Below are 27,291 nucleotides of genomic sequence, written 5' to 3'. Positions count from 1 at the left end.
TATTAATCAAGGAGTACACCTGCAGGAGGAGCCTGGTACTTTTATGAAGATTACCTGAGATGACCACACTGGTTTGAACGTGTTTTTCCAGCTTAACCGCCACAACAAGTTATGTCTTGTTATATTCTTATGTCTGCATACTGCATTTCCGCCCTGCAGTGCTGGCCAACAGCAGCAGTGTACTAAATGCTCCCAAGAAGGATCAAATATTGAAGATTCAGTAAACTTTTAAGCAGGCAGAGAAGTAAAACTGTCTATGTGGTAATAAAGGAATAGCGAGTTGAATTTGTTGGTCATTATTTTCTCTGACTTGTACTTCTGTGTTTTTTATTAAAAATTCAAGTCCAAAGTCAACAACACTATTGCGTGTTCTTCCAACATGTACACTCCTATAGTCAGGCTCTTTTCAGGGTCAAATTCAAGCATTTTCAAGCACCTGTACAAACCCTGAATACTGTACATGTTGACCAAGGAATACTGCACATTGAGCATGTTGCACATTTTGCAAGTTCTGCATTAAACTGAGAATAAAACGGCAGTAAAGCTCCATGTAATCCCGCAGTGTAACATGCAGCGAGGACCAACATCAGGCTTAACCTTCGTAGTCACCTAAACACAAATGCTAAACACTGATACGGCATTTTTGTTGTTGTGACTCTAGCTGTTGGGATGGAAGCTAACTGCACAACTGAATATACCGAAGCAAAGCAATGAGCTTTGTTATTGTTAAATATGTTATAATTCAAACCAGAGTCTTTTTTGTACTCACACTGTACTCCAATTAGGCAGGATGTCTTGGTTCCAGGTCTGAGCTGCTGTGCCAATGCTCTCTTCAAGCTTGCATCGATCCTCCAGCTGCTTCTTCCTCCTCTGAGCTTCTTTTAACTCTGCAGAAGTCATTAAACATAAAATTACATGGGAAAGAGAGGAGCGGACAACAGACTGGACAGAAATAAGAGTCTGAACTATTGTGTAGTGTGCCAGGCTGGAGGACAAAAAAAAAAGAAAGCAACATTGATGCTGAAGCTGCAGCCTCAGTTCACTCCACTGAACTCACCCCTCTTCTTAACCTGGGCCACCATCTCTTCATACTGCTGCCTGTGTTTCTGTGCCTCCTCAGCTGGCTTGGCAGGCAGGTTACTGCACATGCAAATGCAAACACACACACACACACACACACACACACACACACACACAGTTAGCAACTATGTGCTCTTGCATTACTCATGCTGAGCAATCTTGGAGTGTATAAAAAGAACATCAGGACAGGAAGCTGCATGTGTTTATGGAGTGAACACAGCTGCTTATATTCCAGTAAATTCAACTTACTGCCTCTTTAACATGCTACAAACATTAGATAACCCTTTTTTCTTTTTTTTCATCTTTTCCAGTCTTTCTAAATCACTTGGCTGATGTCGTGCTAGTTGCTGGTTAAAATCAATAAGCATTTAAATTTTCTCAACACCTTTGCCTCTATATATCAGCCCCTGGCAACAAAGTTTATTCTTGGAATAAGGACTCGGAATAGGCTCAGGGAAAGAACATAAAGGAGGAACATAAACATCTAACTGATAAAGAAAACACTCTACAGCACGTACTACAACGGACCTTGAGAAAAGAAAACACAATGAACTAAAGGAACATTTACAATCATTACAGTGCAGATTGTTTTCCTTTCCACTATCTTGCTTTGAGTCTTCTGCATGGCAAAAAAAACGTATCAAAACTGTGTATATGGTTAACAATGTGCAACACAACTTTCATTATTTGGACGGCTTTCATGAAGTTCAAGCAGATCAATTCACTGTTACTCATATAACACGAAATCACAACAACAGTCGCGTCAACGTGCTCTATAATGTATGATAGAGGATACAATCATACAGAAAAGCCCCCAACTTGGCGATAGTGGGGAAGAAAAACTCCCTTTTAACAGGAAGAAACCTCCAGCAGAACCAGGCTCAGGGAGAGACGAATAGCACAGCCGAAACTGATTAAGCAGCTCTGCTACTTAAGTGACATGATCCTATACTCCGATTAAAAAGTGTTCCTTTAATTTTTTTTTCAACAGTGTATAAAATGCTATATACATATGTGCCAAAGTCATCAGACTATATTTGTTATACTCTTATCAACTGTGACAATAAACATAAATACAAACGGCATTAAATTCAAACGTATTCAATTATTAAATTGCAATGTGAAAAACAACATTCGTAACAATGCTAAAATAAATCCATCTTTGTTAACAGCAAAATAAATGTTAAAATATATATGCTATGTTTAGTCACATTTGTTATAAAACACATCATTTGCACTTTTCTTGCAGGTTCAGAGCTTGTGTGCAGACACATGAGAGGCTGCATGCCACAAAGGGAGCAGCAGCTGAATGCAGTTCTGCCATTCATGGTGTCAAAATAAACTTCCTGGTGTTCACAGAGGAAATGTGTCTGAATACGTTTTCATACACTTAGCTCATGGCTAAGCAGCAGTACTCAAAGATGTTGCTCGGCATGTCTGTCTGCCTGAATGCAAAAACATTACAACATACTAAAGAAAATTAAAAAAAAAAATTACAAAAGGGAGGGTAATGAAACCAAGCTCAGCGAGGGCCATTAAACTTTCAGCAGCACGTCTCTTTTACCATCTGCGATACAAGCGGGGAAACAGTGAGAGCTGAAACAATGCAGAACAGAGCCTAACGACCTGGCAGGGGAAGGAGAACTGATAAGAAATGAGAGGAAGAAGGAGATTGCTTATCAGACATAAAAGCCAAACTCAGCTGACAGTGAGAGGGAAAGAAAAATGTGACTGCGCCGTTTGTGTTTACATACGCAGGTCTGTCTTCTAGTATCAGCGCAGTGGTGGAGAGAGGCTCAAAATCCAGGTTTTTCCTCACACTCTGCCTCGGAGATGTTGGGTTGCCAGATCCAGCTCTGCCACTCTTTGTTTCATATTCCTGACATCAACAAAAAAATAGAAAATTTAGACATAGAAACATGAAAGTAACAGTGTAACTGTGTCACAGGGAAACCAACTTGCTTTTGAGGTCAGTTTCATTTGGTCTATATTTAGTTTCACACATTAAGATCTGCAGCATTTAAACTGAAGTGAAGAACAGAACAAGGTAGAGCACTAACAAAGGTCACAGGAGGCCTCAGTTCATGCTGTAGCTTGATGCAGACCGGTTAATAATGGAGGGAAAAAAGTTGATAAAAGAAGAGATGACTACTATTCTGTATTTGTATGACGTTAACTTGACATGGCCTCTGAACATTTGCCAGCTGCTGTTTAACGAGTCTGTTGCTTCTGCTTCACTACTGGGAATGTGATACAGGACTTTTAGGAAGAGAGCACCATGTGACAGGCAGTCATTACAGCTAAGACCACACTACACACAAGACCAACCGTCAGCTGACTCACAGGGGGTGTGTGTGTGTGTGTGTGTGTGTGTGTGGCATTCAGAGAAGGCCTGTCATAGATCTTATGGTGTGCTGCTAATCAATTAGGAAGCTATAAATGGGGTGAGTGCAATATGAGTGCAGAAACACCCCAAGTGTGACCAAAATGGCCTCCAGTGTGTAGTGTTGGTTAATAACGCAGGCTGAGATCTGCAAGCAATCAACAACACTATACCACCAATGGGACACACACACACACACACACACACACACACACACAGTCGGAAAATCTATTCCCTCAACAGGACTGTGTGTGCACAAGTGCATTCATGACTTTTGTAATGCAGCCAGTGTCATTAATTTCTTTGTGTTTGTGTCTGTTGCACCTGCTCTCAATTGGTGTTGGGGGTGGGGTGAGTAAATAAAGGTAATTGGACCTAATTTTTCCTTGAGGTGGGGGGGTGGGGCACCAATATGCTTGTCATACTCTGCACCACGCTTTGGTGTCAGGCAGTCTCACACCTTTCTGTTTTTTGGGAGGTGTCCGCCCCCTCCCCTCCTCCCCTCACACAGGTGATGCAGCAGCCAGCGCCATCACAGCCAGGTGGAAGACATGGCATGTAGGATCACACCAATTTTTAGCTACAATTTTAATGATACGGGAGATGCTGCAACAGACTAAAGCTGAGACTTTCTACTACTACTACTCCTCCTACACCACCACTGAGTCAGTCACTTTGTGTGAACGGTGACACCTGTTGTTTAGTTGTTTAGGGGGATAATGCAGCAGCATTACAAAAGCAGTGTACAAAAAATTCACTATGTAATACTAAATGCGATGTTCACCTAATATTTACAAAAACCTTTAAGAAAAAAGGGTGAAATTAGTGTGCACTTCCTGTGTTAAATGTTTCTCAGTTTTGAGGCACATGATTGAAGTAACTACCTGTGAAGTGTAGGGTACCTAAATGGACTAAATGGTAAATGGCCTGTATTTGTATAGCGCTTTACTAAGGACCCCAAAATGCTTTACACTACATTCAGTCATCCACCCATTCACACAGTCACACACTGGTGATGGCAGCTACATTGTAGCCACAGCCACCCTGGGGCGCACTGACAGAGGTGAGGCTGCCGGACACTGGCGCCACCGAGCCCTCTGACCACCACCAGTAGGCAACGGGTGAAGTGTCTTGCCCAAGGACACAACGGCCGAGACTGTCCGAGCCGGGGCTCGAACCGGCAACCTTCTGATTACAAGACGAACTGGCAACTCTTGAGCCACAATTGCCCTAACATGAACTTAAAAATAAAAAATAAAAGCACTGCAAGACTGTTTAAATCCACCAATATCCTATATCTAGAAAAAAGCTAGCTTAACATAAAGGTCAAGTGTAAACTAGTAAGTTATCAAGTGTAATAAAGCTGAAATAGATCAGATATGCTTGTCTTTTAAGATTCAGGTGAGTGAATGACCTGATATTGGATCAGGAGCCAGTGCTGGATGGAGTGCAGACGAAAGTAGTAAAGTACACAACAAAGCAGTCACAGAAATTGTGTTTTTCCCCAGTCACAAAGAAAGAAGTACTGTTAAGGGGGGGGGGGGGGGGGGGGGGGAGTGGTAACAAACACATGAGGAAAGATACTTATGTGAAAATAAATGGAAGAGAAATAACAAACCAATAAAACACAACACTAGTTTTAGAGTTTAAGGTATCATGTGAAGGTGATTGAAACAGAAACATGCACATGATGGAGGGCGATAAGATGAGCTAAGCTTGTAGTGTGGAAGAGGAAAATTCTGCTACTGTAAGTGACTGAGGAAAGTTAGAGAGGAGAGTACTACACAGAAGGTTATTTAGCAGTGCCATTTGTGTGTACTTCTGTCTGCTTTGCCTGTAGTTGCTGTCCATATCCTCTTTCATCTGCTTTGCATCTGTCTGTCTTTCACTTACTCTGTGCTTGACTGTTCTTTAACTGCACCATACTGAAGATCACTGATCTCCCGAACTGGCTAATTTATCTTCAATCTTCTGTTTCATTGTTTTGGTTTCTTGACTCACAGATTTATATTCAGTCATATTAATCCACCTACCTTTGATTCCAGCAGCTATTTAAAGTATTTAGCTGTCAGTCAGATATTTCTCCTAGGAGTCTTCCCAAACATGCTTCCAATGAAATCCTGAGGTTGTTCACTGAACTTAGAATAGTAAAGTCTCTGTTAACCAGGTTTTTCTGGTCAACCATAGTGGTTTAATTGCTTAATAAAGAAATAACAGTCATGTGCTGCTGCATGGCTTATTAAACATGATGTGTACTCAAGCAGCTGCAGGTCAAAGAAAAAGGTTAGAGATGTGCTGCCTGAAAATCAATGGATACTGCAGAGAGGGGGAGGAAGAGCAGATTTTGAAGAGGAGTAGGCATCTGTTCAACCTGGCATCTGTTCAGCAGCAGAGCAGGTACACGCACCAACGTGAAACTAAAGAAGAAAGGATGTGTGAGTGGCAGTGCTGAGGTGCTGATGAGAAGGTGTTGGTGCAGTATTAAAGTGCCCGAGGCAGAAAAATATGTAAAGTTAATGAGGTGATTTAAAAAAAAAGAAAAAAAAAAAAAAGATGAGACATGGCTCCAATCCTGGATTCTCTTCATGGCTCCCTGTTAAATCCAAGGGAGTTTTTATATCCTGCTATCACCATGCGCTTTCTCAAAGGAAATGATGTGAATGTTGGGATTTTCTCCCTATTATTGTAAACTTACTGCAAAATTATTCTTTACCTTACAATAAAAAGTACCTTGGGGTGAATGTTGTGTGTTGGCACTATATAAATAAAATTTATTTGAACTTAAAGCTGAAGTGAATTGAAGTGATCATCTGGGAGGTGAGGCCGAAGAGCTATTGTGCCATTGTGACAATGAAACAAAATCCAGTAAAACGGTAACCCAACTATTCCAAGTCTTGATGCATCCTCAACCATCAAGATAAGGAAATCCTAGAAAGTTTATTCTGTTCATCTGGGAGAAATATTTCACTCATCCAAGCGATGTTCAGATAATTACAATCAACTTTTTGTGGCACACTACTCCACATTCCTCTGTTACCTCACAGGTAGTGCTACAAGTTAATCAACACTTAAGCTGACGAAGCATGAGCAGAAAGGATGAAACATTACTTTACCAACTCTTCCTCCTGTGGTTCTGTCACTATTATAAATGCAACACATTTGTTTTCTTGTTTTGCAACACAAAAAGCTTCTGCTTTACAAAAACAAAAAACTACACCCTGATGTTTATTGCCCTTGTTTTGGATACTGAAAGCTTGATGCATACAGCTTGATTTCAAACTGCTCATATGCAAAGGTGATCAAAGATCTCTTCCCCAGTTTCCCTCTGCTTACCACTGATCAAATAACAGAGCTTTATCGGACTGTGCCACGCCTCCTGATGTTTCATACTGTTTCATGTGGAAAGATATAGTAAAATCCAATTCATTTGTCATCCTGGTACAGGAACAAAGCTGTAAATAACACTTGTAAAACGTGCTATATTTCTTAGAGACTCAGCGCTGGGAATAAAGGCAATCTGTCATCTGTTATACCCGTTAGCTGCAATAGCAATTGGATCCCATGATAACCTACAGCCAAGGCAACCTGCTTTGTCACTATGGCTTTCAGTAAAGTTCTCCAATTTCCTGGTAGTGATGTAAGAGCTCTCTGGGTGCCTGGCTGGCACAGTCTTTCCGATTTAAAGCTATAGACGTGAGGAAGCTGCTCTGTGATGATTACCTCAGGATATTTTCTTTAATGATTCGCATTTGGTCAGTCAGTAATATGTGTTCAAAGTCAAATGAAATTCTGCTTGAGAAGAGGTTAATTTCACTCCTGGTTGTAAAACCGTCCTCCTACAGTGTCAAAGAGCATAGCCTCTGCATCAAATCCTCAGAAAAACACCACAGGGCTTTCTAATAATGCAAGCTGGGAGCTGAGAGGAGACCTCAGTCTGCTTATCCTTGTCGCCAAACTCAGCTTTTCACCAAATGCTGCTTAAGGCATCAACAAGCATACAACAGAGTAAAATACTAATTGATTCTCTATCATTTGTTATGTAGGAAGGTAGGGGTGTGTGTCAATTTACAGGTTATCTAATCAGAAAGGTAGTAAATTCTGCTGAAGGTCTCTTCCTGGTAAAATTCTTTCCTAATGTTGCCTTTTCACAGAGGATTTCACAGCTATTGGGGTTGTCTCTCCAATAGTGTATGTCTGAAGGTTCTCACTCATCCAGGTCATCATAATCTAAGGAGGTTGGAAATAAAGGAGTCTGGACTTCTGCAAGTTTCCTGGAAGACGTTTCACCCCTCATCTGAGAAGCTTCTTCAGTTCTAAGAGCAACCGTGGGGCTACCGTGGTTCAGGGGGTTGCCGGTTCGATCCCCAGCTCTCTCTGTCCTGGTCGTTGTTTCCTTGGGCAAGACACTTTGGCCAACACCAGTAGGTGGTAGGTTAGAGGGGCTGATGGCACAATATGGCAGCCTCACTTCTGTCAGTCTGCCCCAGGGCAGCTGTGGCTACAACTGCCTGCACCAGTGTGTGAGATTACAATTCTACTATTCATTCAAAGTGCTTTGGGTGCCTAGAAAAGCACTATATAAATGCAATCCATCATTATTATTATTATTATTATTATCATCATCATCATCATCATCATCATCATCATCATTATTATTATTATTATTAACAACAACTGGCGGAGAGTCCCAGATTTTAAGCCCTATGGGAGTGCCCCCTTAGAGTGTCATGTGAAAAATGGTGTAGGTCACAATCCACTAATGTTTCATGTGAACTCATTGTGAAAGCTAGCCCAACCTTATGTGATTTCAAATGGTCACATAGCCCAGGATCTGAGTGAGTGTTAAGGCCTCTGGGAAGGGATCTCAAAACTGGATTATAGATGGCAGACAGTTGGTGTCGTAAGCCCCCACCCTCTGTTCAAAGATGGTTGTTCACAGTGGACATAGATGGCTTCTTTCACTCCATTTTAAACCATCTGTCTTCTGTGTCAAAAATGTGAACATTGGTATCCTCAAAAGAGTGAATGTCCTTTAGATGCAGATGGGCAGCCGAGTCTTGTCCCGTGGAGGTGGCTCTTCTATGTTGTGCCATGCACTTATGAAGTGGCTGTTTGGTCTTGGGGACACCCCCATAGGGCTTAAAATCTGGGACTCTCCACCAATTACTCTTAGAACTGATGAAGTTTCTCAGATGATAGGTGAACGTCTTCAAGGAAACTTAAAGTCCAGATGCTTTTCTTTCCAAGCTCCTTAGACTGTACGTTCTGTACTTAACACTTAAAAGGTACTTTTTGACAATGTTTGCTATGGACTCCTATTATGTTGTGACCAACGTCTGGTATATGAGAACACCATAATGTAAATAGTAGACACACAAGCAACATGAAATTCTGCCTGTTACGTTTGGTTGCGTAACAAAAACAAACTTGACCTAACAAAAAAACAAAAATAAACATTTTACTCCTTTTTCATCTTCTGTCAGTAGAAGTTTGTCAATAGGATGATTCTGCGTGAGTACCAGATTGAGTTTTTATTAACCTACAGATTAAAAGGTTTGTGGTGGTGAAAAAAAAAAAATCAAGGTTAAATCAGGAACAATCAAGAACCACAATGTCACTTTGTTTTTAATGCCAACCATCATTGTCATTATCCCATTTGCTTATTTATATCATCTATGACACGTGACCTTACTCATGTTGGAGTAATTAAATGTTTCTGAATTGCTTTCAAACAAGGATTCCAACTGCATGTAGTGTCTTTGGCACAGGACAGCTGACACATTAATAACAGTTCTCACAGGGGAGCTGAGGAGGAGTCTGTAATGATCTGGCAGAAAGTGAACAATATCTAGACAAAAACATAGAACTGAATACTGGCATCAAACACTCCAATGAGACGTCTTAGATGAGCTGTTTCTTTTTAACTGCATCAGTGGTGACAGCAGGAGGAAATCCCTTGGATGTCCCTACAATTAAAAAAGACAATGCTACTTCCACACTGCTACACATACTTTGGTAATACTTGGTAAAGGGCTACAGGTCAGGTTCCATGCAGTGGCGATGCTCTGTCCCCTAGCTGGCCAACCAACCATCAACACATCCAAAAACCAGACATTATCTTTTTAGAGACATTCCAGCAATCATCACCCTGCTCCCCAACACAAAGCACAAAGCTACGGCTATTATGGAATAGCCTGAAAGAGGCTATTACAGGATACCCGAGATGTCCTTTTCCTGTGCTGCTTCTCTTTCAACCTCTGACTACCAGTGTCCTCTGATTCTGCCAGACAAGGCGAGAGACAGTGGGTCATCACACTCACAATGCAGCTGCTCACTCACCATGAACGCTGCGGTTCTGTACAGACAGCCAGTCCTCCGGTGGGGGTTCGTCTTGAAAACCCTAGCCTAGCATCATTGCTGCTCCACAGGGCTCACTCCTGGCAACAGGAAACCCAGGAGGTGAAAAAGAAGGGCTGCTGACAGAGCAACACACCCCGCATTACAAGATGATACAGCACCATGATACCCTGTTTCCTCCCCCCACTCTCTCAGTGTCCCTCACTTGGAGCGGTGACGCTACACTGATCCACTCTAGTCTGTCAGTGCCGCTGCTGCGTGTGTGTCAGCAAATCAGCACCACCGTGTCGCTGCGCTCGAAGGAGCTCTGCACTCTGCTGTGCTCTGGCAGGCGCTCTAATCAAACCCCGAGTAATAGATTAGTTCACAGCCACTCTGGCCTCCACTCTCTTAATCCAGTCAGGACAGAATGAGCAGCTGCGACTTAAGAACTGATAGATCTTTTAAAGACAGCATAACAACACATGAAGAGATCTAAAATTGAATGAAAGCTGTGATTCCATTTCTAAACATTCAGTTGCCTTTCAAAGACGCAAGTATCCAGAAAGCTTTTGTTGCTAAGGCTGAAACACAAAGTTCAACTAATGAAGGCTTCAGGTGCTGTGGCAACATTGTATCTGTACTCTGGACAGATGGAGGGATGGAAAACTTGGGGGGGGGGGGTCTGAAAATGTTATTCTATTCATTTCTATGTTGAAACTGGTTAGATCCATTAGCAGCATCTAACCAGTTGTTAGAGGAAGCTAACATATCAGAGGAAACCAAAGGCTAGGCAGTTAAGAGGATTATAGGCTGATATGACCAATTTTTTTCTTCTTTTTTTTTTTTTTTTTTTTTTTTAAATAAAGTCAAATTATTGCAACCATGCTACTAAATTTAGACAACATATGTTTGGCTATCAGCTTCTATGTGAACATTTGTTGAGAATCTTTTATTTTTTATGGTGACAAAAGGTAACTTGATTCCAATTATTATATTGTTCACACACGTGAGCGAGGTGCTGGACACACGCGGGGGACTGGCTATAAATAACTGCATTATACAGTAAAAACAAATCACATTGAGACTAGATTAAATAAATAAGCGAGTAATCTAATCCTCTTTCCTTCATTGAATTTATCTTTGTCTCTTTTTATGCATTATTAATGTGAAATCAGACTCGAAGTCACAACAAGGCCTTTAAACACAGTGGAGCACAGTGATGTTTTACTCTCAGCAATGCAGAATTGGTGTGCATGACAGAATAATGATTCACAGCTTTGGGAAAAACTGTTAGTGGAAACAGCACAGTGAGTCTCATAATAGCTCAACAATAACAGAGTCAAATAGGAGTCCACACAGAGTCCAGTAACTCCTCCGTGAAACAGCAGCAGCACTGGCTTAACAAAGCCTTGAAATCCGAGCCTTGTTAACTGATTCCTCAGGTCCAATATAGAGTTACAGCCACAGACAGACTTGTGTGTGTACATGAGCACTTGTATATCAACATGCAATTTAAAGCCAACTTGTTAAAAGGTTACACATTAACAGAACCTTTAACTGGGCTTCCCATGCACAAAGATCACTGTAGAGTGCTTTTTCCTTTGTATCAGAAACGGGGCAAATGGAAACACAATAACAGGTTTCTGATGGCTCTAATTACATGTTAGCATCTGGTTCTTTAGTTTATTTTATCAGCACAGAGCGACCCTCTGCTTTTATTGAGCCTTGGGCACTTTTCTGTGGAAGTGGGAAAAAATAATAAGTATTCAGGCACCAGCTGGCTATCTGGCAGTGTTGTCAAAGACCTTGACATTTTGAATACTGCATAACAAACACGTTATGCTTGCTCTCCACTAAACCCAGTCACATAGAGAGAAACAGAAAAATAAGTATATATAATATTTTAGCAGGTTCTACTTGTATACATGCAACTGTTTCTTCTATTTTGGCCATTTTACATCAAAAGACAAAAAATATTTTAGGCAGCCATAAAAAGAATTGATGATTCATTATAACCGAAAAGCTGGAGCTCAAAGCAAATGGGTGTCCATAAAGGAAGCAACTACCAGCAGCCACAGAAAGTCAATGAGATCGAGCAACTTCAAGAAAAGATGGAAAAAATAACCACTGACCATATGAAGTTAAAATATACAGATCGTTTTCATCTTTGAGGTGAGCAACTGCAGCTTGGAATGTCTGATAGCGACCAAACATCACTGTCTGTCAGGGATAATACGTGTAGCATACTTACATCCCCAAAGGAGTATATTATCAACTACTTCAGCTGTCTTCCTGAAGTCCACTGTATTGTAATAACATGCTCCTGCTATAGTGACCATGCAAATAAAATTCTCCTTGTCATGTAAAACCCAAACCATGACCGTGCATGCTCCCTGCTTTGAATAAACGAATAAATAGCTCAAGTCAAACATTTGCTGGGCCATCTACTATACTTCTAAGAGCTGCTGAAGCCAAACAGAGGGGCCACTTCAATTTCTGCAAGTGGTATTTTTTTAAATATAGCAGCTGAACCTGCATGTCATTTTTCAGCTCAGTACTCTTATTGTTCGAGAATACAGCAGATTGTATGCATGATCTGAGTATTTTGAACTTGCTTATGATGAGAGCCATTATGAACCAACTACTGACGAAGGCTTCTTTATCAGTCTTAAGTAGTTATGATGTTACTGTACTTTACCTCATGGTACAACATTAAGGCTCTGCTTAAAACTGAATCCAAGCTATCTGTCTGACCTTTGAACAACAGATGCACACTCTGCAGAAACACCAATTCAAAACTGCACTTTCTGAATTGAACTGATCACATTTTGGGTCAGAGCTGGACCCTGGATCATGGAGCCAATGCCTACTTGTATTAGCATCAGTTACCTTATGAATATAATACCAATGGTTTGTGCATCAGACAGCTGGCTGTACAGATTGACTGGGGCTGTGATGGCAGCACCTTCTGCAGTCACATAAACCGCTCCTGATGGTCTATGCCAAGGCCAGATCAACCCCATTCATAGCACACATGCGGAAGGCTGGTTTTCAAGGACAGTGACCGACTGGAGTAGGATGTTGATACCTTATCAGCTTTATCAAACTCCAGACTAAAAATGTAATTATACTTTTCATGGTTATTTTCCTGTTGGAGTCTTCATAATTTTATTTGATGGTTTCCATTTTTCTGCATAGTCACCACAAACAGAAGATCAGCTGCTCTGGGAAGAAAAGTCCTTTGTTCTACTGAAGTACGCAAGGCCATGTTCTGTGTGTCAACCAAGCAAAGCACACACAGAGCTGAACAAATGGGCTACAAACAGACAAAACTCTCCTTGGTTTATAAACAGGACAGTGAAACTTCATGTAAAGGAGAAACAGTTCCTTTTCTGATTAGTTTTCTCTCAAACGAGCAGTGACCTCCACCTCACACTGGGGCGGTGCCCAGCTGAGCAACAGGAATGAAATTTGGCACATCGCAAGTCTGAGAGAACAGTTCTCATCTGGAAAAGAGTTAAAGGCACATACCAGGGAAGGCAGAGGTTCATCTGCAGTGGTGCAGACACTGTACTGGTGTGCTTTGAAAATAAGAGCTGAGTGTACAGCAGAGCTGTAAATTCATTGGTCGGTCTATGTTCTTACCCTCGCCTATGGCCACAGGCTGTAGGCAGGGACTGAAACAATAGGATAGCAGATGGCTGAAAACTACAATATACCTGCTGCAACAGTCGGTCACTTCGCTCAGCACGGCAACTGTGTTTCATAGACATTTGTTTTATACCTGCTGTTACAGGAGGCTGCCGCAGTATTCTCCTGAACTATAGATATGGCCACTTAGACAATACATCCACATAAGCGTTGATATAGGAGGAAAAGAAGCCAAAACTGGAAGCCAAGATGTTGTCAAAGGTTTTTTCCACAAATTGTCAAGTTTTCTGCATCTGTGCATCTCTGATCATGTGCTACAATATCATTAAAATGGCAGTAAAAACCAATACAGATGTGTCTTCAACCCAGCTCTAGCAGCGCACCGTGCCAAGTTAAAAAAATTGAGAGGTGCATAAGCAGCCGACTGGCATCAAAACTGATGCGCAACACTACATCATGCCACATGAGATTAAGCCTAGCTAGTACATTGAAAGAAGCCTGGTTCAGGAATCTTTTCTAGAATGTCGTCAGGATGCCTCCTTGTTTTGGAGTTTTAGGCTTGTCCTACCAGGGAGGTGAAGAAATTAATTGGAGAATGGAAAGTATGGTGGGGAAATGGAGATCTGCACATCACTGCTTGGACTGCTGTTCGTCTGACGCAGACGCAACTACTGCCCACGTCTCCATCCTTTCTGGCAATTCAATAGGTATGCTCGTGCCACAAGCCACACACAAAATAAAGCCCCTTAAGTTCTGCTGAACCCCTGGTCTGACTACAGATTCTACCTTTTGTATTTTCTTAGGGTCTTTGAGGGGGCTTTCCCGAAGTGGGACTTTCCCAAACAGCTTCCACCCAGGATCCTTCTGCTCCACAGGCTGATTTTCCTTCACTCTCCTGGCAAACAGGCTCCTGAGAGAGGAGAATGACACAGAATTAGAATGGACGATAATTAGCTCATTATAACAGCAACAAAAAGGAAGGAAGGCGTTGACAACCTGCCTCCTGACTAAAGCAATCAGTGAGGTGAAACACTGTAGTGTGTGTGTCTCTACTACTGGAGGGGACAGCTGATGTAAAGCCACATATTGTATATTTGACTTAAAGAACAAGGGGTTATAGGTCGCAAGCCATTTAACCTCCTACCTTATATGAGCGATATTCAATTAAAATTTAAGGTCTAGTTAGAGAAAATTTCCTCAAACCAAGGTCCAAAATATCAAAGTTCCAAATGCATTATAATTTAATGCAATATATAATAAAGTAGCCCAATTTTTGAATCAGTAGTAGTTTGAAGTTATATAAGAATATTAAATCTACATTTATGGTAATTTCATTTTAATGGAGAAAGACAGAATTCAACCAAAAATCCAGAAAGAAAATATTACATGAAAGTAATAAATAAATAGATTTGCATGTCTCTGAGTAAAATAAAAATTTGATTCCCCCACAGATTGACTATAATCATGGGACATAGCCAGTCAATTCCAGATACTACTGATCTTAACTTGTTGTGTATAAAGTACACCTTTTCACAGAATCAATTTGCTTTTATTCCAACCTATCCACGACCACAGGTAAGACCAAAGATCGATCAAAGAACGTGACAAGACTGCAGATCTGCACAACGCTGGGCTACACATGGATGAGTTACAAGAACATCAGCAAGAAGCTTGGTGAGAATATGACAACTGTCCGTGCAATTATTCAGAAGAAACTGTCACCCTTGAAGGAGTTCTTCCCTCACAGGGTGAGGATGATCACAAAAAAAGTGGATCAGCCTAGAGCTACACTTGTTAATGACGTAAAGGCAAATAAGACCACAGTCACCAAGAACACCACTTTTAACACACTACACATTGAAACCTTGCAGCGTTCCAAGTTCCCCCCTTGGTTATGCGGCCGATCTTACAAACTCAGAAGGAGAACATTTCCCCCACTGTACATCGACTATTGTAGACAAAGGAAAAGGCTGACCATACTAAAATAACAATAAGATAAATGTGAGAAATGTGGCACTAACGTAAAATAGAAATGGTGCATCAAAATCTAGTAATAGGTCTGGGTTCAGATCCAGATTGTAGTCTGCCTATTCACGACTTAGGCACAATATGGAAGAAAGCATTGGGAAATGGTTGAATTTGGGTGTTTTTTTGTCCCACTGCCACAGGTGTATAAAACTCAAGCACTTGTAAAAGAATGGGTCATCTAAAGAGCTTACTGAATTTGAGTATGGTAGTAAAAAAGATGCCACTGTTGCAACAAGTCAGAGTGAAATTTCGTATCGGCAAGTGGTATTATTGCAAAACTAAAGTGTTTAAAAACCACATCAACATCATGTAAAGTTACGGAGCAGGCTTGCCATGTGCTGAGACACACAGTGCCTAACTGCAGAGTTCCAAATTTCCCCTCATTATTGCCGCTTTGACTGAAGAATACTACCTTCATCCAATGAATTTTGTGAATTCCCATTTGAAATGAATTGTATCCAGTCTCCTCTGCACTGCATTGAAAGTGCAGTGGTTTCAACCCACCTGGGGTTTAAATACTACCTGCTAAACCGTTGAAAAGCTTTCTTTTGTTCCACAACATTCACTAAGCCGTTTAGCCAGCTATTCGGTTTTATTTTTTTATTCATTTATCACTGCGTTGATGTCACTGAGCTGTTAGAGGTGGCTTTAATTAAAAGCCCGAATAGAGGCAAGCTGTGAAAAGACACATTTAAATTGGTCAAATAAAAAGCCTCTTCTGATCAAGCAGGGCAAGAACAGGCACAATAGAAGGCTGTAACATCAAAGAGCCCACACACTGCTGTTTGTCTAAGGCTGAATTTCATCAAGGGGTCTTCTATAATGATTTTCACACGTCAGCTAAATATGACATTTTCAAGCTTTGGCTCTCAGCAAGTTGTACAGACATGTGGAAAGAGCCGGGAAGGGTCAAATAGGTCTAAATGCACAAGTTGTCTCAGTTGAATCAGTGACCCCTGACCTCTTAAGTGCTGCACAGCTTGACCTGTGCCCCGTGGGTTGGTCTCGAGAGTAGTGATGACAGGAAACATGCTGCCAAACACAGGACAGACTCATTCAATGACTGTCACCACATGTGCTACGGGCTTCTGTTTTTGCTTTGGAAATTGCTTCATTCAAGATGTTCTGTGCTCAGTAAAACCTTACAGTTCCTGTCATCTGGACAACAAAATGACACTGGCTCTTATCTTGCTTAATAACAGTAGTTATAAAGTTATTATAAAGTGCAATTAATACTAATCAAGAAGAAGCTGCATCATATCAAAAACAAGCAATGCTTTGCTGCTAGTAATCACTTATGTTCAATTACTAAACAAATCTTGCAGCTGCTCTAAAATTAGTTTGTAATTTTCCTTTTTTATGATTTGGTAATATTTCAGTTTTCTAGTTACAGTAAAACAGCCCAAGTTGCAAATATGACCTATATTCCACAAGAAAAAAACAAAACTAACATGCACAGAGACCAAACTACTATAATAAAGCTCACCACCTCTGAGCAGCTAACTCAGCTGAACTTCCCTTGTTCTATGCAAGTCTGATCTCTTCAGGAGCTTTTAATTATCTTAAGAAGCCAATTAAAAAGCTCTATTTTAAATTCAGAAAAGAAATCCATGAGCTATGAGCCCTAAAATGCTGAGGCCTGAACAACTTATTCAGCAATATTAGCTGAGAATTAATAGGGAAGAAGTATTATTTATGTATAACCTGCAGGTTTTCCAGTATTCAGAAAGCAATGTGTTTTATGAGTTACAGAGCAGTCTGAGGAGCAAATATCAGGAAAAAAAACATTATTTCTTGTAGACCATTAATACTGTTAGGAATCAGAAGGTGACGCAAGACAGAAAGATGACAATACCATCACACTGCAACTCTGGACAACATTTCAAACAGCCAAGCTTTACAGCCAACCAGCTGTAATTGCTTATGAAACGTAACAAAGATTAACAACAATTTTGCTAATGATTTACCATGGTGACATTTCAGTTTCCAGTGACAACCTGAAAACAAAATAACTTGATCTTAACAAGTAAATCCATTTATGTTCACAGTCAGGCATAAGCTGGGCGAGTCGCCATTCTATTTACCCTCTAATGCCAACGCCTCATTCCTGCCTCGTTGTAGCTGCACGTTTCACATCAACCCTGCATATTTTCCGCTCTGCTTGCTGATAACTACAGTACACAAAGATAAAAGTAATGGAATGTTACTCCCAAGGTGAAAAAAAGAAAGCCGTTAAAAGCCAACACTTTTAATATTTTACAAACTGTAAATGCACAGTGACATTTAAGCTGAACTTCTCTGCTATTTTCACAATTGCACAGACAAACCAGTGAACAAAACAAAAAAAACCCACCATTTTCCATACTATCGCCATTTTCTTAATATTTTGACAAAGAAGTGCTTGAACGCATAAGACATCGGTAAATTGTACAGCACCATTTCACACTCAAATATAGAGGAAATGGTCAATTTAAGGATGTAATATCTACTGACATCAAAGCCATCTAACTCCACCCACAGCAAACAGAGGAAGGAAACGTTAGCCTTCAGATTACAAAGAAACAAAAGATGGAGAGGATAACTGAGGAACGCATGGGGTGACGGAGGAAAGAGTCATTTAGCCACAAAGACCAGGGGAAAGACAAGGACTATTTAACAGATTTCTTTTGAAGCTTGGAGAACTCAAAACAATTCAAGGAAAACTGCTTCACAGACTTTGCACAGGCTGTACTGAATGCTACACTTAAGAATCCCATTATTATCATTGCTCACTCCCTGTCATAGATTTACTTTTAGAAAGACGAGTACTGGCAAACATGGCAAAGTTTCATATATTGAATCCAGCTTTACTACTTTTCTCTACTTTTGGTTCTGAATGATGTTAATCTGAACATGTCGTTAGAATCTGATCTCTCTGGTTATGAGAACCTACCTCCTGTTTAATTCTTCTGTCTTAAAATGAATAAGGATTATTTATAAGTGTTAATCATACAAAACTACTAAGAGTTCTAGAATTTAACACTTCTCTTTGGTGAGGAGGACAGACGAGCTGACCCATGCAACAGGGCTCTCCAACACCATTATAGGCAATCCATCCCTCCATCGCAATTCCAAAGACTTAGAGAAGTAATACCAAGAAGCAGGGTGTGGAACAATATCTTAAAACACTGCACAGCCGTGAAAAACACAAATTCACAGCTTAAAAAACCCAATTACACCCTGATGGCTTCCAAAGAAATTAACAACAATAACAATCTTGGCAAAATTGGACATTCTAGCAAATTCACCACAAAAATGAGAATGCTTAGAGAACCTGCTAAATGCAACAAACCCCAAGAACTGCATCTCAGACTCAACATTTAACATGCTGACATTTGTAAACGTTCAGAAAAAGACTTTTAAAGTATGGCTTGTTTGGAAGGGTTGTCAGCAGGAAGCCTATTCTCTGTAGAAAGAAAATGGCTGCATGACACAGGTTTTTAAAGTTGCATCGGAATAAAAAACAAAAACAAAAAAACAACAACTTTGGAACGATGTCCTTTGGAAATAAAGACAAATCCAAAGTAGAGATGTTTTACCATAATGCAGTGTTGTAGTTGAAAAACAAACAAACAACATGAGCACAAGCAGTGGTTTTGTAACAATTTATTCTAGTTAAATGTGAGGCCATCAGTGGATGAGCCCTGCGAAAGCTGATGAAGACCCAGAGGGAACATCACGAGTGTAGATTAGATGATTCACGAAAACACGGCTAAACTCAAACTTCTCAAACCACAATGTTTCAGTGACTTGTTTTTCAAGCAAATAAAGATGGCAAGTAGAAAAGTAGAGGAATTTCATAGTTTGTGAAAGTTATTGAACTGATTCCTGGTCCACGGTTATCAGTTTGGTAATGTGGATAGCAAACTGATAGCTTGCTATCCACACTAGCTTTGGCTGGCCTAAAATCAAAATGGAAAGCATCTCTTGATCCTTTGCAATTTACTTGAATACCAAATCTGAGTGTGGATGATGCAATCATGCCGCAGAGACTATACTCCCATTTTAACAGTAACAGCTGCACATTAAAGAACCTTTAAGAAATCTTGGTAAACATGCCCACCATCACAGGGCTTACTAGAATATATTATTGTCATCTCAACCTAAAAAATAAACCCACTAATAAATCTTAAAATGTGGTTCAAAGCTTGGGAAAACATTACTTGGTCAATAATCAACTTTTTGGCTCAACCAACTAATTATTTAAACAAGAATCTGTACATCTGTAACGCAAAAGCAATACTGAAAATATGCGATATGCCAGAAAAAGTAAACTGTCAGCAGGGAGTAGTGAACACGAGTAACCCCAGAAAGCCTCTATAAAAGAACGCAACACAGATCAAAGTGCAGAGGCCAACACGGTGCCACCTTTAAGAAGCAAACTTTGACTTCAACTCCTGGATTACTCAACACCTCGTGTGGATGCCATGTGTTTTGTTTTTGCTTGTTTTTGGCTTTCGTGTCTGCAGGAACATGGTTTGCATTCAGTCAGGGCCAAAGTTGCTTCAACGTGACATCTGAATTGGTGCGGCTACGGTCGAGTACTCAAACGGAACAGCTAGGAAGAACCAAAGAACTGACTGTCAGAAGTGCTTATTTATATATGGTCAGTGTGAGCTAAGACATAGCACTAGATTATTTTTTCCCCAAAGGATTTTAAGATTTTTAGCATTTCACAAATCTGGTTTTCAGCCTTGATGTCTGCAAATAAGGTGATAAAGTGTCTCAGCATGGTTACAGGCCTGAATTTACAATAAAGAGACATGACTCAAAAAAATTAACACAAGCCATCTCAAGTAGAAAAGCAGACTCAAGTCATAGAAAACATAAAATAACCAGGACAAAGAACTGCTCAAAGCTGCCAAGCAGAAAAAAAAAAAAAAAAAAAATCCAACAGGAAACAGTAGCCATGACATGTCAATCAAGACAAACTTATGCCACCAAATACTGTTCATTGTCCTACCTGTCAGTGTACAGCATGAGCGATGGAGTTGCCATCCTGCTCTGTTAATGCAATTACACAACAGAGAAACAAGAGCCTGGAGTCTAAGCTTCAAAAGACGATAAGAGGAACAGAAAAATAGCAAAAACCCTGTGGTTAAACTCATAGATCAGCAAGTCCCACTGCATTTACGGCTTTTACTACAGAGTGTAAAAAAAGCCCTACACAGCCACTTTGTTCAGGCAGAGTGGAAAGGAGGGAGCTGCTCTCTCCTCTGTGTCCCCACCTCCTCAGTCACAAGGCTGACTTCTAAACAAATGGGATGTAAGGAACAGGAGGAATGAGTGTGAGAAGCAGGAATCTGAAGGGCAATCAGTAAATGAGTAACTTTTACTTGTGACGAATGAATAAAAACAGGGATGACGAGTTGAGTTTGAGGGAGTGCCAATTTAACACTTGATGTTACCTCATTAACTGATTAATTCAGTCAGTAAACATTTTGAGTGTGTTTGGAACTTGGATTCAATTTGAGGAAAACCAGAGCAGGCAGTGGATCATTTCATTCCCGTCATCCTACCCATCTAATAACTACAACCAAAACAAAATGTAAACTCATGGTTTTGACTCAAATGCATCTTTCCTGAAATATATATTGGGAAAGATGCATTCAGCAGAGAGGAATAGTACATTTCTTGCAAGTCAAACAGAATACGGAAATTCCAGGTTTGGCTTCAGTTCCTAAAAGAAATAAAGCGTCTGAAAATTAAAATAGAGTCTCTGCTTACGTTTAAGTAAAACCTCCAGGCACCGATGAAAAGAGGATTTAAACCAAGGTCATCTCAAATCATCACATTTTTGGCAGCTTTCATTTGCCAAGTGAACTCCTACACAAATACAGAAACAAGAAAAGGGCTACTTTCAGCTGCTCTATTACAACAGTGGGCAGTTCCACATGTTTGATTTGGCAGAGTCTTGCACCAGATGCCAAATATGAAATGATTCACACACTAAATCAATGAAATGTTACATTTCGGTAGCAGAGTAGATCTGGGTTAGAGGAAGAAAGAATGAGACCATGCGATCTGACACACGTGGCAATGGCACCAGCAGCCTCAAGCTGAAAGCGGTCTCAGTTGAGATTACACTTTTTCAAAACTCAATGCACACAACAATCTCTGCAGCATCTGTAGTGCTAAATGCAAGCTATCCATGACAACACACTTGATCTGAAATAAGAGCCTGGTCAAATACAAAAAGAAATCTTGGTAGACTAAAAGCGTTCCTCAGAACGTGTGCAAAAACCTGTAAGTCAAATGAAAGTAACTTTAGCATGTCTGTGCCAGCTTATAAGAAGTTGAACCCGAGTATGATGATGAAACTTGTAGTGAGACATCAAAAACCTCATTAGCATTTTCTTCAGGCAATTAAGTAGTTTGATATGTTCTTGTTGGCTGGCGTTTTTTAACTTAGTTACTTACTACGAGGACTACGGTCACCATCCTGCTGCCTTTTCTGTGCACTTAACCCTCTAACTTCATCTTAAATAGTCTTAGTAAACTGCTGTTCCCCTAAGGTGCTCTATCTGTAACATGCACAAGGAGGAGGAAGAGGAAGGAGCACCACACCTTTAGCTGCACACATTCAGAAATGGGAAGTAGCCCATTAGATGCAATGTCATGACAGTATCGTCTTCACAAACAGAGAAGCAGTGCACACTCTCTCAGGACAAGTTATGCTGTTAAGGACGTTCCCTGCCAGAAAACAGAAAATTCCTCAGGATCTGAGATACTGGGTAGGGATGCACATATCTGATAGTCGTATATAAGGGGACAGAGTGCTTTGAATCAGCACAAATATGCTCCACTGCAGGCCTCTAAAAATTCCAACTGCACATTTGGGTCACGCTGTGCATTTGTTGAATATTGAAGCAAACGGCCCCCTCACCCCCCTAAAGAAAGAAAAAAAGAAAACCCCAAAGATCCAAAAACACAGTATGAAGAGTACAAACAGGAGTCGCTAACATCAGCACAAACAACAGTGGTCAACAGACCAGTTGTATGTAACACATCTTTTTGACACTGGCCCCATCTGAAAGCAGCAACGTGCAACCACCACTGAAACTTCATAACTTCTACATGAAACAGCACAGAGGAAGCTGACGGCAAAGGGTCAGTCGTTTGAAGGCATTTCACAGTCTGTTTGCAGTAATTCATGTAATTAACAGCAAACTATAGTCAAGTGAGTTAACATGAGCCAGAAGCTCCAAAAACAGCACTTTCCTTGTTAGCTGCTCTCGCCCCTTTTCTCTTTATGTTCGTTTTAGCACTTGTGAAGCTTTTACTGCACCTACAGTAGAATATGGAGTTTCTTGTTAGACATACTCTGCATGTGTGGCTCTAAGAGCAATGCTTAGTGCTGAGAAACTACTGTGAACATAAATTAGAGCAGCAAATTCTCACTGAGCTTAAATTAAATCTGTTTTGTTCACCATGGTTTTGTTATTGTTTTACCAACAAATACAACTTCAGCACATACATGAATGAACTTTAGATTTATGTTATAAGGATGGGATCAGTAATAATTGGTCTAACTGGTCCATTTGTACTATTGAAACATGATGTGCTGGGAGCTGGTGTCAAAAGGTGTGAATAACAAGCAAACCAGGCTTTACCAGGGGTGTTCATATACTAGTCTGTATCTTAAACACAAGAGACAACATGTAAGTGGTAGCTAGGTCGCTGCTGTGCTTTAAAGCTGCTATCAGACTCATGCTTGGCCATGATTTGGATAAGCAGAGGTCAGGGTCATGATCTTTTATGTTCTGGGTGAGCTGCAATTTCCAAGAGTGGTGGAATGGGTCAGAGGGATATTTTGCTTAATGCACGTTTGTGAAGCAATCTTAAGCATACAAATTCTGCAAGTCAAAGAGGAAGTTGACAATCTAGTATTATCTCAGTAAGGCTGGCTACAATGCTGCTTTTTGTTTTTCTTCTATTTCTGCCCTATTATGGCCTCATAACATTTGTGATAGATCAATATTTCTGCCCACGTTTCATTATACTCCAGCATGGTGCAAAGATCTTGAAGAAAGTTTACAGCCCTTAATTTGTAGTTTACATCCAAAGAGACAGGCTTTTTAGATTTTTTTTTTTTTTTAAGTGTTCTTGGACATCAGGCTGTCTGGAGGTCTTTTAAAGTTTTTCCTTTGGACAACTGCTGCTTTTTCATAAAACAAAAGGCAGCCAATATCCAAAGAAAAGCTCTACAAATGTCCCTCCTAAATCCTGCAACTCCTCTAAAAGATTCTAAATTACAAGTAGTGGTGTGTGGATCACACCATATATCGATCGTGGCTCAAGAGTTGGCAGTTCGTCTTGTAACCAGAAGGTTGCCGGTTCGAGCCCGGCTCGGACAGTCTCGGTTGTTGTGTCCTTGGGCAAGACACTTCACATACTGCCTACTGATGATGGCCAGAGGGGCCGATGGCGCGATGTGGCAGCCTCGCTTCTGTCAGTCTGCCCCAAGGCAGCTGTGGCTACAGCTGTAGCTGCCTCCACCAGTGTGTGAATGTGAGAGTGAATGAATAGTGGAATAGTGGAGGGCCCCGAAAAGCGCTATATAAATGCAATCCATTATTATTATGATATATACACAATTCCTCTGATACCAGATATGTATGTTCTAGAATCGATTCTCACATTAAAATATTGATATTTTAGTAATTTAGTAATAAATTTGTACTTTATCATTAACAAGAACACAGTGGAAAGTAGCCGTTATTGGGATCGTCTAAATGATTGGTAGGAACAACTCCTTCCTGTCGTAGTGAGATGCAAAATGCTGCAATATAAATGTGTCACGGCTTACGTGTTGACAATAAGGGCTGATTGCAAACGGAGTCATGTACCAGCTAAGATGAGGTTTGTGGCACATGTGGCAAGACCACAAACAAAAATAAATCATAGCACAGAATATGATGACTTGATGATGAGGATGAGAGGGACAGGTGATGCTAGGGCGAGACAGAGTCCTTTGGTGCTACAGGCACCATCTTGGTACAGAGACAGAAAATGTGGGGATGTGTACCACTGCTGCCGATTTTTGAAAAGTGACTTATGTCTAGGCTTAGTTTTTGTTTTGATGTTTAAACAAGTTGAATTCCCCGCACCCTTAAAACTATGGAATCACATTTGTTCTTGTTTGTTGTTAATTTACATTAATAAATATGGTAATGAAATAAATACATGCCTGAATGAGTAATTAACTTTAGATGTTTACCCTGAGATTACCTCACATGAATTCAATTGACCTAGATTTGGTCAAGGTTGTAGAGTACATCGTTGACAGTGGATTATACAGGTTAGGTATCATCAAAATATATTATCTATATGCAAAAAACAGCTACTGTAGGCTTTGAAAAAATAAAAATGCATCCAATAAAAACACAGCTCAAAAATATTTCATATATAAGACAAATAGATAATAACGTGAGTCTAAAAACTTTCTCAGTTGTATTATTATTTTAAATCATTTGTTTCAAATGATTGTTAATTGAATATTCCAAAATGTAGGTACTGACTTTACAGGTTTTTTTTATTTCTTATATGATAATTGTTCATAATTAAACAAGAACAGATAGTCTGTGGGGGTGTGGTGGGGTGTTACAAATACAAAGTACAGAACCATGGACTTACCTTGCAAATAAACTTGCTAGTGGTCCCAATTTTCTCTGCCTCCCATCCTCTTCTTTCTGCATGACTTCTGCCGCCCATAAGTCTCTGGAGGTTCCCGCTGAAGACGACAACACCACTTCTGAAAAGTGGTTAGTGCTGCTGTCGGCTGTCTCCAAAGTGACAATCGCACTGGAGTCAGATGTAACTGTGAAATCCAGGATGTCTTCGTTGGAGACCGACAGTTCTGTGCTCATGCTTGACACGCTGCACACAGAGATGTCATCACTACGGTTTAATGCTCCGCCCCCAACACCAGCTCCCATGGTGGAGGATAATCTGAGGGTGGGGCTAAAGAGGCGGATGTTGTCATAGCCACTGCGGGGAAAGGTGGAGGATTTTCGTACAGTGGTGCCATCAGAGGGACCATTGTCCAGAGGTAATGTGGCGGGGGTGTCGTGACTTGATTCCAGCATAAGGCCTCCGTCGCTTTGCCTTTGGTGACTGTGAAGGAAGGGCTCCGGAGGATTGATCTCCAGAGTGGGGATACCAGAGTCCTGGGAAGTCAGGCTGTGGTTGTCTGGCTCCAGGTCTGGGTAACTTTTCTGTGGGCTGCTATAACAGACAGTAGTGGGCGAGCAGGATGGCTTGTAGATGGGCAGGACGGCGTTGCTGTGTGTGGCCGCTCTGGCCTCATGGCAGTGATTGCTGATGTGATCATTTAGGTGAGAGGCCGTCGGGTCTTTGACCACAGAGCCATTCTCCACTATGGTTCCTCCAGGCATAACTGTAGGAAACAGAAATTTCAGTTTAACAACATAAATATATTTATTCACCTCCTGATAACTAGTTTGAGCCAATTTGCTGTAGTCTTTCATAAAAAGTACGTTAAAAAAAAAAGTGACAATTCCATTGTTACATTGTTGAAATAAAGAAGCACAGAGAGTGCAAACTTCTGGCAAGGCAGCTCATTCTCTGGTCTCTTTCTTTGTTTTTTAATACACTAAGGTTAAAAATAATTAGTTCTGTTAAAATTAAAGCGTTAATGCAAAGTAATCCGCCATCACGGTCAACACGATTAAGATTTTTAACGCTATTAATGCATCTGGAGTGCAGAATGATTCAAAATTCCCAAAATGTTTCTGTCAACGCATTTTGGGCAGTTTGTCCAAGTAGAGTTACCTTCACACATGTGCAAATGTGCAGTTGATCTGGTAGTGACGGGCAGCTGAACCAAACAACTCAATATAGAAGATGATAAACGCACGTTTGAATATTTAAAAAAAAAAAAAAAAAAAAAAAGACAGAACAGTCAACCGACATAGTATTATGCACATTGTGAAAGAATGAATTCTCTTTTCACCGAAGCACTTCCATCTTAAAATATCACATCGACGTGAAGCATACATTAGTCGTGGATGCTGCTAGGACTAACGCGTCACCAAGCTTGCAACAAACCACTCAGAGCATTGGCAGATTGCAACAAACTGCAGACCTATTAATATCTTTGGGAACATGCGCTTTACATAGCTTTGGTTCCTCGTTTCAAGGACTTGAAGCCTCCCCAAAAGTGACAGAGAGAGAGCGGATAAATGTTTACAGAGTTTTTTGTTAACATGAATGTTCAAGGTCTTGATGCATTCTCAATCATCCAGGAAAATAAATCTCCAAATTCTGTTCATCCAGATTCTGTTCATCTGGACGTAGCGTTTTGTGGGAGAAAACGCTACGTCCTTCAGTGGGCTGGTTTCAGTCATTATGCAAATGTACTGTTTATAAGATTGGGGAAACCTGCAGTCAGCTGAGACTGAAGAAGTCACTTGGATGAGTGACGAAACGTTTCTCCCACAAAACGCTACGTCCAGATGAACAGAATCAACTTTTTGGAGATGAATGTTCAAGATAAATAAACATGTTAAGTACGCATATTTTCCCTTTTTTCTTGAATCTGTTTGCTCGTGCAAAATTAAATGTGATTAATATAGAATAAAAATAAATGGTATTTAATTGTGATTAATCAAAATTAATCCAGAGTAACCCTGTGATGAATCGGATTAAACATTACCTATTAATTTTCAATTCAATTCAATTTTATTTATATAGCACCAAATAACCTCTAGGTACTTGCACAGTAGATCGTACAATAACAAATACAGAAA

The 27,291-nt window shown here is 40.4% G+C and overlaps 1 protein-coding gene across 2 annotated transcripts in view; it reads right to left on the bottom strand.

Moving 5' to 3' along the window:
• tbc1d14 (TBC1 domain family, member 14) overlaps positions 1–27,291 on the bottom strand; it is a 44,606-nt gene that overhangs the window by 13,570 nt on the left and 3,745 nt on the right. For both annotated transcript variants that reach the window (XM_086285279.1, XM_086285278.1), the window contains exons 2-6: positions 25,157–25,919; positions 14,240–14,363; positions 2,835–2,959; positions 1,058–1,140; positions 770–887 (exon numbers count right to left, since the gene is read on the bottom strand). In XM_086285279.1, the coding sequence (XP_086141405.1) occupies positions 770–887; positions 1,058–1,140; positions 2,835–2,959; positions 14,240–14,363; positions 25,157–25,917 (1,211 nt within the window). In that variant the 5' untranslated portion in view covers positions 25,918–25,919. The remainder of the gene's footprint in view (positions 1–769; positions 888–1,057; positions 1,141–2,834; positions 2,960–14,239; positions 14,364–25,156; positions 25,920–27,291) is intronic.

The sequence above is a fragment of the Aulonocara sp. 'chitande type north' Nkhata Bay genome, linkage group LG3 (assembly GCF_057382095.1).
Source record: "Aulonocara sp. 'chitande type north' Nkhata Bay isolate Kocher_YH1m ecotype deep benthic linkage group LG3, A_spYH_male_GT1.1, whole genome shotgun sequence".
In the NCBI taxonomy this organism is placed as follows: Eukaryota; Metazoa; Chordata; class Actinopteri; order Cichliformes; family Cichlidae; genus Aulonocara; species Aulonocara sp. 'chitande type north' Nkhata Bay.
Note: the sequence above shows the minus strand (reverse complement) of the source record. Positions and strands in the feature narration are given on the sequence as shown.